The sequence below is a fragment of the Epinephelus lanceolatus genome, chromosome 23 (assembly GCF_041903045.1).
Source record: "Epinephelus lanceolatus isolate andai-2023 chromosome 23, ASM4190304v1, whole genome shotgun sequence".
NCBI classification, from domain to species: domain Eukaryota; kingdom Metazoa; phylum Chordata; class Actinopteri; order Perciformes; family Serranidae; genus Epinephelus; species Epinephelus lanceolatus.
Genome location: NC_135756.1, coordinates 25703174 through 25715934, shown reverse-complemented (window position 1 = coordinate 25715934; position 12761 = coordinate 25703174). Strand labels below are relative to the sequence as shown.

The following is a 12761-nucleotide window of genomic DNA, read 5'->3' as shown; positions in this document are numbered from 1 at the left end:
GTAACTGCAGCCATCTGTAAGAGCTCCTGGGTGTGTAGGCAGATGGATCAGAAGTCACTGCTAATCAGCAGCTGAAATATATTGTTGCACCTCTACCATAGAACAATCTGTCACTTTTAAAATTTGTCCTCATTTGCATCACCAACTCTCTCTATAATTTTCATAATCCCTCCCTCTCTCTTTCTTATGTGATTCTTTTTGTCCTCAATCATCACCCAAAACACCCACCGCTCCTGTCAGAACTTCTACAAAACTGAGCTGAACAAAGAGGAGATGTACATCCGCTACATTCACAAACTCTACGACCTGCACTTGAAAGCACAGAACTACACAGGTATGTCTTAAGGAATGACTCCAGCACTGAGTATTTGTGAGCGTGGGTGTTGGCATGTGTGGGAGAAACATTGCTGTGGTCTTACTGTGTGTGTTTACACTCACTGTCCTTTCATATTTCTATCCTTTTAGCACTGTATGTCCAAATGTTTTCTTCTCAGATGCTCCCACAGTATGCATGCTATCCCCTGACTGTTTTTGTTTGTGTGTCACAGAGGCATCGTACACCCTGCTGCTGTACGACGAACTGCTGGAATGGTCTGACAGGCCGCTCAGAGAGTTTCTCAACTACCCCATGCAGAGCGAGTGGCAAAGAAAAGAGTATCTGCATCTCACTATCGTCCAGAACTTTGACAGGGGGAAGGTGGGCTTAAACACACACATTTTGTCCCCACACTGTATTTGCAATATTTTGTTGACTGTTAAACAGAAACAAGACATTTCCTCTCGATGGGTGGGAATCTCTCGGCGCCTCATGACTCAATTCAATTCAGAGGGCTGCAATGCGTTTATAAAACAGATATCAATGCAGCTTCGTGCATCAAAATGTTTGACTTCTATACATGATTATTTTCTCTCTCTGTGTTACCACCTGCTATCTTTTAAATATAGCATATTTGTAAGGATCCATAATTATAATAAAACCATGAATATACTTATCTTTTATGAACACAATAGTACCAACAAGTAAAAATCACATACTATGCAATACATACCTGACGTTTGTGCTCTCGTTCAAAATACTTTTGTGTGAATTAACAGTAGTTAGTATGATGTCACTTCCTGAGAGCCTCCTTGCCGGTTGGACACACATAACCATGGTAACCCTGTGCCAACCTTAGCTTCATTCTACTGGCAACAGCAATACCTGACAGTGAGCAAGATAAACCTCTTTAGTTTTGTTTTTTCCTCCTCACATTACGCCTAATAAAGTGAAATCTCGTACTTACACTTAAATTAAAGTGCTGTTGACATCTGCCTTGGTTGCTGTCCGTCATTGGCTATATTACATGCATCGTCTACCACATTGCACTGTGAAACATTTATGCTGGCGTAGTGTTCAGAGTTTGCATACTGTAATATCTAGATGTCATATATACTAAAAATATCCCACAAACTGTTTTAGGATACCTAATAGCATGTAAGTGTAAAATTTTGGAAGTGACAATAACCTAGCCTAGATTTGCCTAGTTTAAACACGAGACACATTTAAGCTTTTTATGTTTCACCATCGGTCCAGCCGCAAGGAACGTACTGCCCTGTCTTTACAAAAGTGTTACAGGAGGTTATAAAATCAAGAATTGGGTTTTAAATGTTCGATTGTTGACTTATCTGCATGGAGACTGAATCCTTCAGGAGAAATGCACCAACAATGCATCTAAGAATCTTTTTTTTCTCCATCCCTTTTCCTGTCTTCAGCACTTTTGTAGCACACTGTAGCACTACATTTCTTGTGGATATATGAAGACTTTTTTAACTTTATGATACTACTCATAGATCAAAGATGAAAGAACTGGTGTTCCCCGCTTGTTTATTGGTGATGTGATGTCATTCACATGAAATTAATCCCTTCATAAGAGAGTAGGTCAGATCTGTGAACTGTATGGAGCAACTAAAAGACATGTCACTCGTGGTCAGACATTTAATTTCTACCTGTATTGAACTGTGACAACGGCTTGAGGCATCAACACCTCCTCGGTTTAATCAGACGAATCGCTGGCGGCTGTGATTAAAGCAGGATCCATATCGTCCCACAATATCCTCCACCGCTCCTTTAAGAAATATTGTGGGAGATGATGGCGGCGAGACTGATGGGTGAAGCGTGACCTGCACTGGCGTGTTGGTTTTAGAATGAACAGTGAGATTGGCAGCTTGAACAGAGCTCAGCTGATTGAGGATGCAGCAGCACTCAAGAAGTGGCACGCAGGCTTTGTAGCAGTACTTTTTTTTTTCTTTTCTTCCTCCCACTACTCCTCTCTACTGCTACTGATCTCATCTCTTTATCCTAACTACCTTTGCCACTGTTCTGCAATCTCAGGCAAAAGTGGCATTATGGAAACCCTCCAAAATTACGCACACATACACACACACAAAACTTCAGCATCCCTGATGAAATAACATAGCTCCACGGATTCATTAAAACCGCTCCCCTCGTTACTCATAGTCCAATTTCTCTTCACATTCACGAGCTATGCCATCTGCCGGTACTGCCGCACGGGGATCTGAAGGCAGCGGGGAAGGAAAGCTTTTCATTTAATTAGCAAGATGGCTGGGTGCTGCGTGTACCTGCATGAAGAGGTTGTATATGACTCTCGATATTGTTGACTCACCAGTGCCATCCAGTGGGGAAAACACGGCTCAGCAGCACCACTGCAGAGCAACTTAACTGAAGCCCCTCTATTCATATATACAGCAGTCTGAGTCAAATGGATTGGCATGAGTGTCCTTGATTTACTTTTTTTGAGACAAGACACTGAGCATGAGAATGAAGTGTGTGATTTTCTGTCTCCAGTGTTGGGAGAATGGCATCATCCTGTGCAGAGAGCTCGCTGATCAATATGAGTCCTATTACGACTACAGGAACCTGAGCAAGATGAGGGTGAGTTTTCCAGAATAAAATTAACTTTATTCACTTTATAATGCTTTTGTCAATGCACCAAATCCCTTACTGGTTGCACACAGTTAGTTTGTATTCAATGTCGTCCTTTATTTCCAACCCCAGATGATGGAAGCCTCTCTCTATGACAAGATTATGGACCAGCAAAGGCTAGAACCTGAATTCTTCAGAGTGGGTTTCTACGGAAAGAAGTTCCCTTTCTTCTTACGGGTAAAGAAATCTCCATATTCCCTCTTTTCATGAATAGCAAGTTGAATAGAATAACCCTCTCCAAAGCAGAAATAGACCTGCAGGAAGAATTAACTTTTCTTATATAAGACTCCTCCAGTGTGAGGTGACATTCAGCAACTCTTATTCAATGCCATTTAATGATGTAACAGGCCCTGTCCTTGGTGGAGTTTGCAGTCGCAGTTGCAATGTTCGACCACTAGATGTCAAGCTAACCCCACGCTGTCCTCCACTTCCCCCCCTCCTTCCTCTGCAGAATAAGGAGTTTGTGTGCCGCGGCCATGACTACGAGAGGCTGGAGGCTTTCCAGCAGCGGATGCTCAACGAGTTCCCCCACGCCATCGCCATGCAGCACGTCAACCAGCCAGATCAGACCATATACCAGGCAGACGCACAGTGTATCCTTCGCTATAGAGAGAGGAGATAATTCATTTAAACGTGGACCGTGCTGTGAAGACACAGTTAAATGAGCGGGTATGCATAAAATATGACAACAGCACAGTATACATACATATGTGCGAGCATACAGACAGGTTAACGCACAGTCTGGTTTGTGTTTACAGTCAGACAATTAGCTGTAATGAGACTCACGCTATCACACGGCATTCCTCCTTCTATCCCCGCAATCTCTTTCCTGTCATAATCAAAGCTCATGCACAGCTTACACACATACTGTTCTGCATATTACATGATACATACAGAATCTCATAAAAGAATGGTCATACATACCTTTTAAAATTAATACTACTACAGTCATTTGGCTTGCCTCAGTTATTTCATTGTGCTCGTACAGTAGCAGTAAGCTTCACAAGCAGCAGCAAGTGCTTCGAGGACTTTTTCATCCTGCGTTTCAGCTGTCAGTTACACACTAGCTGCCCTGCCGGCTGTTGGAACAGTATGAAGCCTGACAGGAAAACAGCAGATCCTACTTAGGAATTTTCTTTACAGTCAGTTTTCTTCTAAAAAGATGCTGAAATCTATCTTACGATACTTAATATGGCTTTAAGAAGGGTTATAATCGCTGTCGGGGTCACTCAAAAAAAAAAACAAAGCACTGTATTACTGCCTGTAGAAAGTAATTTGTTACACTACTCGTCACATTTCTTTGAGTTACTCTGCAACATCACCTGAGACATGCTGTCACATAATTTCCAATCAACAATATAATGTTATACCTTCCATTTGCCTAAATATCAGCAAAAAACAAGGATAAGGAGATTCAAGACAGCACCTCAGTAGGCTATAACTGCCTCAAAACGAAACTTTAACAAAATGTAAAATACTACCAAAGAGGTTGGCCTTCCTAACACTATCTCACACAAATATTGATCGCCTCAAATGTTAATCAATAGGCCTAAATAAAATAATATCAGAGAATAGCCCTCTCAGAGCTATTGGACGATGACGAACTTTTTGGAAAAATGTGTTTAAATGGCATATGAACGGCATTTAATGGGCCAAACAAACTCACTTGAGTCGATCACTCACCAAACCACCAAACCATGGCTTTACAGTAGACTGATTCAACTAATTTGACGTCTTTATCACTAAAGCAGCGGCTCTACCTCATGAGGAGCAATCTCTCAATCGTTCGTCAAGCAGTCGGTTCATCCTCAGCGTCAGCGCAAGACTCTCCACAGGTGCGCTGGACGGCATTGCCGTTGTCAGCACATTTGTGTGTGTTCAGACTAAGAGAGCTGCCAAATGTTGATACACGCACATACGTGATTGGAGGATGTATGGACATGTGACTATCACATTACTTTTCAGCCTGCCTTAAGTCCTGTGAGGGTCTCATACTTTATTTTCTGTGTATTAGACTTAATTTTATGCCCCCACTTCTGAAGCCAAACCTGCACCCTTACATAAATCCACTCACTGCCTCGCAATATGGGACCCTTTTTAATTATTCACACTAATGTATGGGACAACTGTTGGCCTATATAGAGGGAGGGGGAGGGAAAAGCATTGCCTTAGCGGCATAATGGCATAATGACACAATGACTCTAGAGAGCAGCAGTATAAAAAGGCAGATAGAAGACAGAGAATGTTCAGATGCTTTGTTTCTTTATATGTTTGCATGTGATATGTTTGCTTGTTTGTGCTTCCCCTCCTAAAAAGGCCAGGGATCATCTCAATGAATGAGCACACCGCTGTGTTATTCTTACCTAACACTAATCAGTAGAGTCTCTCAGGTTGCTCACCCATCTGTACATCCCTGCATAATTATGCATCCTCATGCATGCATGCGTGGACCTTCACCGTCCTAACTCGTATATATCTCTGGTCAAGTCGTTCATGAGTGTAGAGGTTGCTCCTGATGAAGGTGAGCCTGAGCAGCGCAGGAAAAACACTGCAACGCTTCCTACTTGCTCACACCCTCTTCACTGCTCACAATGACAAGACTTGTGTGCTGTCTGATGTTTTTATTTTCTCAAACTAGACAACAACAAAAAAAAAGCGGCCTGACTTTTTTTTTGTGTGTTTTTTTTCTCTGTTTAGTTCTTCTATTTCTTTTTCTTCAGTTTTTGCTTTGTGATCTGAGTGCACTGATTGTGTACAAGCACAATGGTGTATGCGGTCTTTTGGGAGTGTGTGTGTGTGTACGTGAGGGATTTGGCAGGAGTACCACAAAGCAGGTCAAACTAGTTGGCAAGATTCTCTGTCAGCAATTACCAGTTGTTAAGAAATAGAGAACTTGCTGCTATTCCTTTTTTTTGATGTGTGGGATTGTGAGGCATCCGTCCAGTGGCACCTCCAGACATTTTTCACAGGGATGGCCTCATAGGGTCGCTGAAGATCTTGGGGTGGCACATCAAAACCAAAAGCCATAACTGTGTATACAGTGGTGCAGGAATGAGTTCTGAAACTTGGAAATGAGTCAGCATTTTAGCCATTCCAGTTTCCTTGTCTTGAAGTCAGTTAGTTTTTTGAATGGGGTTTTGGTTAGATGCCTGAAATAAGATCTGTGGTTAACACAAGCTTGAGAGACTTTCACGTTTGGTTCTAAGACATAAAATTCGTCAGTCAATACCTCACTCATGAATCCTGAAGCTTCCATGTGTCTTAAAAACCATGAATATGATTTCAGTAAAATGAATAGTTGTTAGTTCCTTCAATCTTGTAAATAAATATCCATTTTTGGGGTAAGTCAGGGTCATCATTCAGTATCCTTGTTGGCCTGAGGGTAGAAGCTCTTCCTGAGCCTCTCAGTGCTGGCCTGGTGTAACCGGTACCTTCTTCCCAACCCCAGCAGGGTGAAAAGGCAGTTATCCAGGTGGCTGGGATTTTTCATGATTCTCCTGGCCTTATTTTTGCAGCGTCTGGCCTCTTTGCAAACCTTGCGGTCCTGTTCGGTGCTTTTCCCTTACCTTGCAGTGTTGTTCCTTGTCAGGATGCTCTCACTGGTGCAGGAGTAGAAATTCCTCAGTATTTGAAGGGATACCTGGAATTCCCTCAGGTGTCTCAGGTAAAACAGTATCTGCCTAGCTTTCCTCACCACTGAGACAGTATGCAACACCCGGGTCAGGCTCTCAGTGATGTGGACACAGAGATATTGGAAGCTATCTACCCTCTCCAGAGAGGATCTGTTGATATTAAGGGGGGTGTAGTTCTTTGGCTGCTTCCTCCCAAAGTCCACTGTCATCTCCTTAGTTTTACATTAGTTGTGCCATCATAGCTGTGTCTTCAGCAAAGCTGAAGCGGCTACACAGTAGTGTGTGTACAGGACATACAGATATCTTGAGGTGAGATTTCAAGGGACCCCTTTGAAAATGGTCTTGCCAGTTGTTCTCACCAAAGTTTAGCCTAAATTGAGAGCATGATGTAGCCCTCTTCCAGACAAACTATGCCAACATGGGTGGTACCATTGAGGCCTCACAATGTCTGATTTCACAAGATACCAGTACCTTTGCACCAGCTTTAAAAATGAGTGTGCCACAACCTCCTAAAGACAGTATTACCAGCCCAGTAATTGAATCGGAGGGCCATGGCCCTCTGCTAACCTCTTGGGAGTACCAATGCATCTGTGGTTTTATTCGTATTTTTTTAATTATTATTAAATAAGTGTGTGTGAGACTAATGAAACAAAATACATTGCAGGAGAGATCTCAAAGACCCACTCTTAACCTACGTTGAAACCTCTGCCTGTGTCCTTTTGTGTGTCCTTGTCCTCTGTGTGAGCGTACCTGCGATTTCCCATGTTCTTTCAGGTCACTAAAGAATTCCTGTCAGTTCTCGTCTGCGCTGCTTTCCCTTTCCACTCTCTTGTACTTTCCTTAACTTCTGGTGCTCCCAGACCTGCAGATCTATGCTGTAACCCCCATCCCAGAGAGTCAGGATGTGCTGCAAAGAGACGGAGTGCCTGACAACATCAAAAGCTTCTACAAGTTCAATCACATCTGGAGGTTCAGATATGACCGGCCCTTTCACAAGGGCACCAAAGACAAGGAGAATGAGTTCAAGGTAAGGGGGAAAAAGAAGTTCACCAGAAAGGAAGATAGAGAGATGCTGACACATGAAGCACAGTCGGCACATATACACAGCATACACAAACACATGGTGAGAGAGCAACGGACACAGGCGTTTCGCTGCGTTTATGTTATATCATCCCTTTTTCACTCCATGGATTTGCTGATTTTTTTTTAATATTTCAGAATTTAACATTATACATTTATGGTCATTAGCATTTTCTCCCTTCTCTACCTTGTTCATCGATCATAGGCTTGTGTAGGTAATGATAGTTTGAACCTGCGCCCAGGTATAAGTCTGTGTGTAGCACATGTTTTATTCATCATGACTCCAGCACCACTAATTATACTCAGGTACTACTCAGAGCCAAAGTCTTTAAAGTCTGATTCAGTCACACGCATCCAAACCCTCTCAGCTGCACGCACTCTAAACACATCACACGCGCATACACGCACACACACACACACACACACACACACACACACACACACCACACAGACCCTGATATTAGGCTCATAAATATTCCATATTAACACACACACATACACACACGCAGTCATTTCATCTCAGTTCCATCAAAGCTATTTGGCCAAATTTAATCACGATATCACATTTCCATCAGTGCTGGATATCTGCGGCCCTCAGGTGGGAATAATATGTATGATAAACTTTTGCCTGGCGACACGAGCGTGCAGCAGCCAGGATGTGGTGTGATCAGTCATAATAATGCAACGCCATTTTCAAAAGTCCACAAAGAAGTTTCTATCTGCGGAATAAAAGAAAACGTGTTTGCAGAAAGGTCAAGACTTTTATTTTTGTCAGCTTTCCCCTTTCAACTTCCTGCTCTTTAACTGTAATGCATGTTTTTTTCAAAAGGTGTTCAGGTGGGTTTCTTGGCCTTAAAAAGCAGGAAATCAATAAAGAGCAGCAAGGTTGTGTAGTGAGTCGGAAGACCCTTCTTCAGCATGAGGACACTGGATCGATACTGCTTGCCAACACTCATCTTCTCTGCTGGAGTGTCCTTGAGCAATACACTGGCTTCTAACCTTAGCTTGAAACAAGTTAATTTAAGGCTAATTAGGAAATGTCAGCATGTTAACATGCTAAACCAACATGTGAAAAGTGGCAAACATTTAACCTGCTTGTCATTGTGAGGATGTTAGCATGCTGGTATTAGCATTTAGCTCAAAGCTCTGTGGTGCCTAAATACAGCCTCACAGAGACTCTTATGCCTACTGTACAACAGGATGCTTTGAAAAGGCTTTGAAATGACTGTTAAAAGACTGGAGTCTCACATCTAAAGAAAATGTGACTTTTTAGTCACACACTATCAGATCTTGCAAAGACTGGGGATCTTGCAGGGTCACTATTTGCAAGACTACAACTAGATTCCTTTTGATATTATTTTCCATCCTGCTCCTGGTGGATAATATTACACCAATCTCCCTTCAAGAAATATGACATATTAACAATTCCTTATGTGTCCGCAAAAACACATATCTCTAGAAACAGGAATCTTGTCAATTCCTTAGTAATATAATCTTTAGAGTAGAGGTCGACTGATTCATCGGTTTGGCCAATTAATCGGCGCTGATAGGACTTTATATAAACTATCGTCACTGGCAGATTGGGGCTCCGATAGTGGCGGATAGCTTTAACCTCCACTTGCAAATATAAGGTTATGTGTGCTGTAGATAATTTGTATATTTAAATGAAAGTTAGCTAATGTAGGACAGCTTACATCTTTATTAGGGACATAATAAGGTTGCTGGTTATACAACAGCATTATGCACTTTCTCTGATTTGCTAGCAAGTGTGGTTGGTATAATTTTGCTAGAATTAAGTAGCAAGCCCCTAGCAATGTGTGTGAAATTCATTTCTGATAATCTAAACGACTACTGACTCATTATTACTTCGAAACCAGGAGGGGCCGGCACTCAATGTGTGAACCCCAACACAGCAGCGACACACGCCGAACTAAACAGTACCTCTTGTTCACTCCACAACTCCACCAGTTTCTCCTCCTTTGCCACAGTACAAGAGAACCAAAAGTGGTAAACATTCTTGCGCTTCTTACGCTAATTCTTGACCTTGGAAACAATAGTTTGAGAAAGAAAAGGGCAAAATAAAGCTGCAGAAAGAAATATTAAGTAGTAAATTAAGATTTTTTTCAAGCTCTTTTAAAATACATTGATGGATGAGTTAATCTTTTACCTGTCAGTAAATAGAATACACGGAATAGCAGCTAGAATTGTTTGAAGGGGCTGTAATCAGCGATAACCACACGTAACAGTCATTTGAGTGCAGTCCATAGCAGTGGCGATTTGTTACCCAGTGGGATACACACATACACACTCACATGCACGGCCAACCATTTACCACGCCAACTAACAAAGGCTTTGAATTACAACACACACAAAAGTAGCGTGACTTTGTTCTCTGCTCAGGACGCCATTACTCCGCTATATCTTCACATTGCAAAAATTGTTTTGCTGCTAGATTAATGCTCCGAATGTTACGTATGTACAGAATCGTTATCCACCTTCCATTCCTCATGTCTCCAGATGTGCTAACAACAAACAGTGTGTGAATGTTACTGCAGGCGCTCCATGTTCATGTGAATCTTTTATGTTAATAGCCTGCAGTGAATGCTGAAGTTTCCATAGTTATGTGCTGTCAGAATAACCTTGTGGGATGCTGGCATGTTGACAAGCACGCTTGCCGACAGGTAAGTTGTAGAACATGAATGATGAAATGAAATATAAGACGTGACATCTGACCTACACCTTCAAGTGGGTGTTTGGCAGTAGGTGTGCTCAACATGTTTCCCCTTAAACTATATATCAGTAATTAAATTGTGTGCTGCCTGCCAGAGATTGAGTGCATGTGTGCATCAGGCATAAGTACCTATGGATTTTTTTAAAATGTGTGTAGAAATCAGCTAATACTGAGGAGTGTATCGTGTGTTAATACAGAGCCTGTGGGTGGAGAGGACAACCTTGACTCTGGTCCAGAGTCTTCCAGGCATCTCCCGCTGGTTTGAAGTAGAGAAGAGAGAGCTGGTGAGTGTGATCGCCTCTGTTGAAAAAACCATAAAGACGTAACTGCAACACACGGTCATCTGACATGAGGGACACTATAATACGCTTTTATTTTCCAGGTTGCAATTTAGAGCGCTGCTAGCCAATACCCAAGTATTGATCCAAGTCATTTCATTGAACAACAATAATGACCAGGGTCATGACTTTGGGGCTATTGGACACATTTCATTTCCTCCACTGGGTAGATTCAATGTATTGCTAAAAACCTAATTGCTTTGCTTTGATGGCCAACGATTTTTAAAATTGATTTGTTGCATTCGGAATTTTTTTTCAGTGTTTTTAGCCTGGAATCACTATCATATTTGACACGAGTCCATTGCTACACGTAAATCCCCTCAAAAGCTTTTCATCTTGGATCTCCTCATTCACATCTCTAAGGAGTGGGAGGATTTTAAATACTGTTTTGTCCAGCGTATGCAAAACATAACACAGTGTCTCTGTTGGTTTAAGCACATATTCTTTCGCGCATAGCTGCTGAACGTGGTGTGAAATTGTGGATTGTGAACCCAGTGTTATTCTATGATGGTTATGCTGTGCAATAGCATATAAAATACAGAACTGGCAAAAGCTCTATTAGCAAGAGGATTAAGCTTTGTGTGAGACGGAGGAAGAAAAGAGAGAGGAGAAGAAATGCAGGATGAAGGGGAGAACATATTTTATGCATCCACAAGTAAACGTAAAAGTGACCATATTCTAATTATGTGTTTGCAGTGTGTGCCGTATAATTAAAGCTGCTATAATTGTTATGTTTATATAAACAATGGCTTAAATTGCTACGTGTATGTGAAAGGTGTTGCAGGTAGTGATAAAACCAGGTAATTATCACCCAGCTACACATTTCCCATAAGCTCTGTAGAGAGTTTTAGCTTTTTTCAGGTTATTGTTTTGGTCTCATGGCCTGCAAGTTTTCTGTTTTGGTTCAGTCTGACTGCACTTATCAGTGTTGTTTCCCGATGCAGCAGGCAGCACTTTTTAGTGGGAAAAAACAAACAAACAAAAAAACAATCCACTGTATGCTGCCTGCCCACCACTGAATATAAGACTGACAAAAGCTGTGTCTCAAATCGGATGCTTCTGTACTTGCTATTTTGAGTGCACAAGTGCGTGCACACTGAGAAGTATGACAAATTGCAGTGTGCTATTATTACCTAGGTTTACTGCTACCTTTTCATTATCACTGTACTGTTGTGGGATAGGAGCCATCAGATTGTACATTGGATTAATTCTGTAATAATCTGGTGCCATGAACAATAACACCAGTGCTAATGTTAGCTTGTTAGCCAGCTAACTGCAGCTCATTTTATCATCAGGCAACAAGTGTGCTGTGGCATAAGCTATACAATCTATGGGCGTAAGTTACATTTCGTGTTAATGCATGTTAAATTGTCGTCTTCACTGGAGAAGATTTTAGTATCAGATTTGTGGTCAGATGGTTGACAAGTTGTAAGTATTTGCAAAATGTGGCAGTTATCGTTAACTTGGTAGATCAGCAAGTGACAGAGCCATCCAGATATTGAAATGTGCTGTAACGTTTATTTGTGAAACAATGGATAAATAAATGAATACAGAAGAAGACAAGTGAGCCAACATGCAGATATAGTAAGCAGATATTTTAGTGAGTGAAAATTATTTCGGTATATGTTGGGGATAATGATCCATCTGGTCATAATTTGCCGAGAAGAAAAGCTGTCAAATCTTGCGATCATCATTTCTGTGTGCAAAGGGCATGTTTGATTTCAGACAACACTACCCTGTCAAAATTCCCGCACTACACAATTAAATACACAGTGTACTGAGTGTACTACCTGTAGGTGCCGGGAGTATCCGATTTGAGACACAGCAACATGTAGGTCAAGATAGTGAAGCATTTTGCTGATATTCCAGATATTTCCCTCTGGAGCTGGTGGAGACCAAAAATAGAGCTGAAAAGAGAGTGAAAATTAGACTTAAATTCATCAGGAGGCAGAAACACAACACCAGTTAGATGTGAATGTTGCTCCAAATCTGCTCAT

General features: G+C 41.6%; 1 protein-coding gene across 11 annotated transcripts in view; it reads left to right on the top strand.

The window, feature by feature from the left end:
* Nucleotides 1-12761, top strand: part of dock4b (dedicator of cytokinesis 4b) — a 170189-nt gene that overhangs the window by 128134 nt on the left and 29294 nt on the right. For all 11 annotated transcript variants that reach the window (XM_078165406.1, XM_033614621.2, XM_078165405.1 and 8 more), the window contains 7 exons: nucleotides 241-334; nucleotides 549-697; nucleotides 2846-2932; nucleotides 3056-3160; nucleotides 3435-3576; nucleotides 7476-7642; nucleotides 10624-10710. In XM_078165406.1, the coding sequence (XP_078021532.1) occupies nucleotides 241-334; nucleotides 549-697; nucleotides 2846-2932; nucleotides 3056-3160; nucleotides 3435-3576; nucleotides 7476-7642; nucleotides 10624-10710 (831 nt within the window). The remainder of the gene's footprint in view (nucleotides 1-240; nucleotides 335-548; nucleotides 698-2845; nucleotides 2933-3055; nucleotides 3161-3434; nucleotides 3577-7475; nucleotides 7643-10623; nucleotides 10711-12761) is intronic.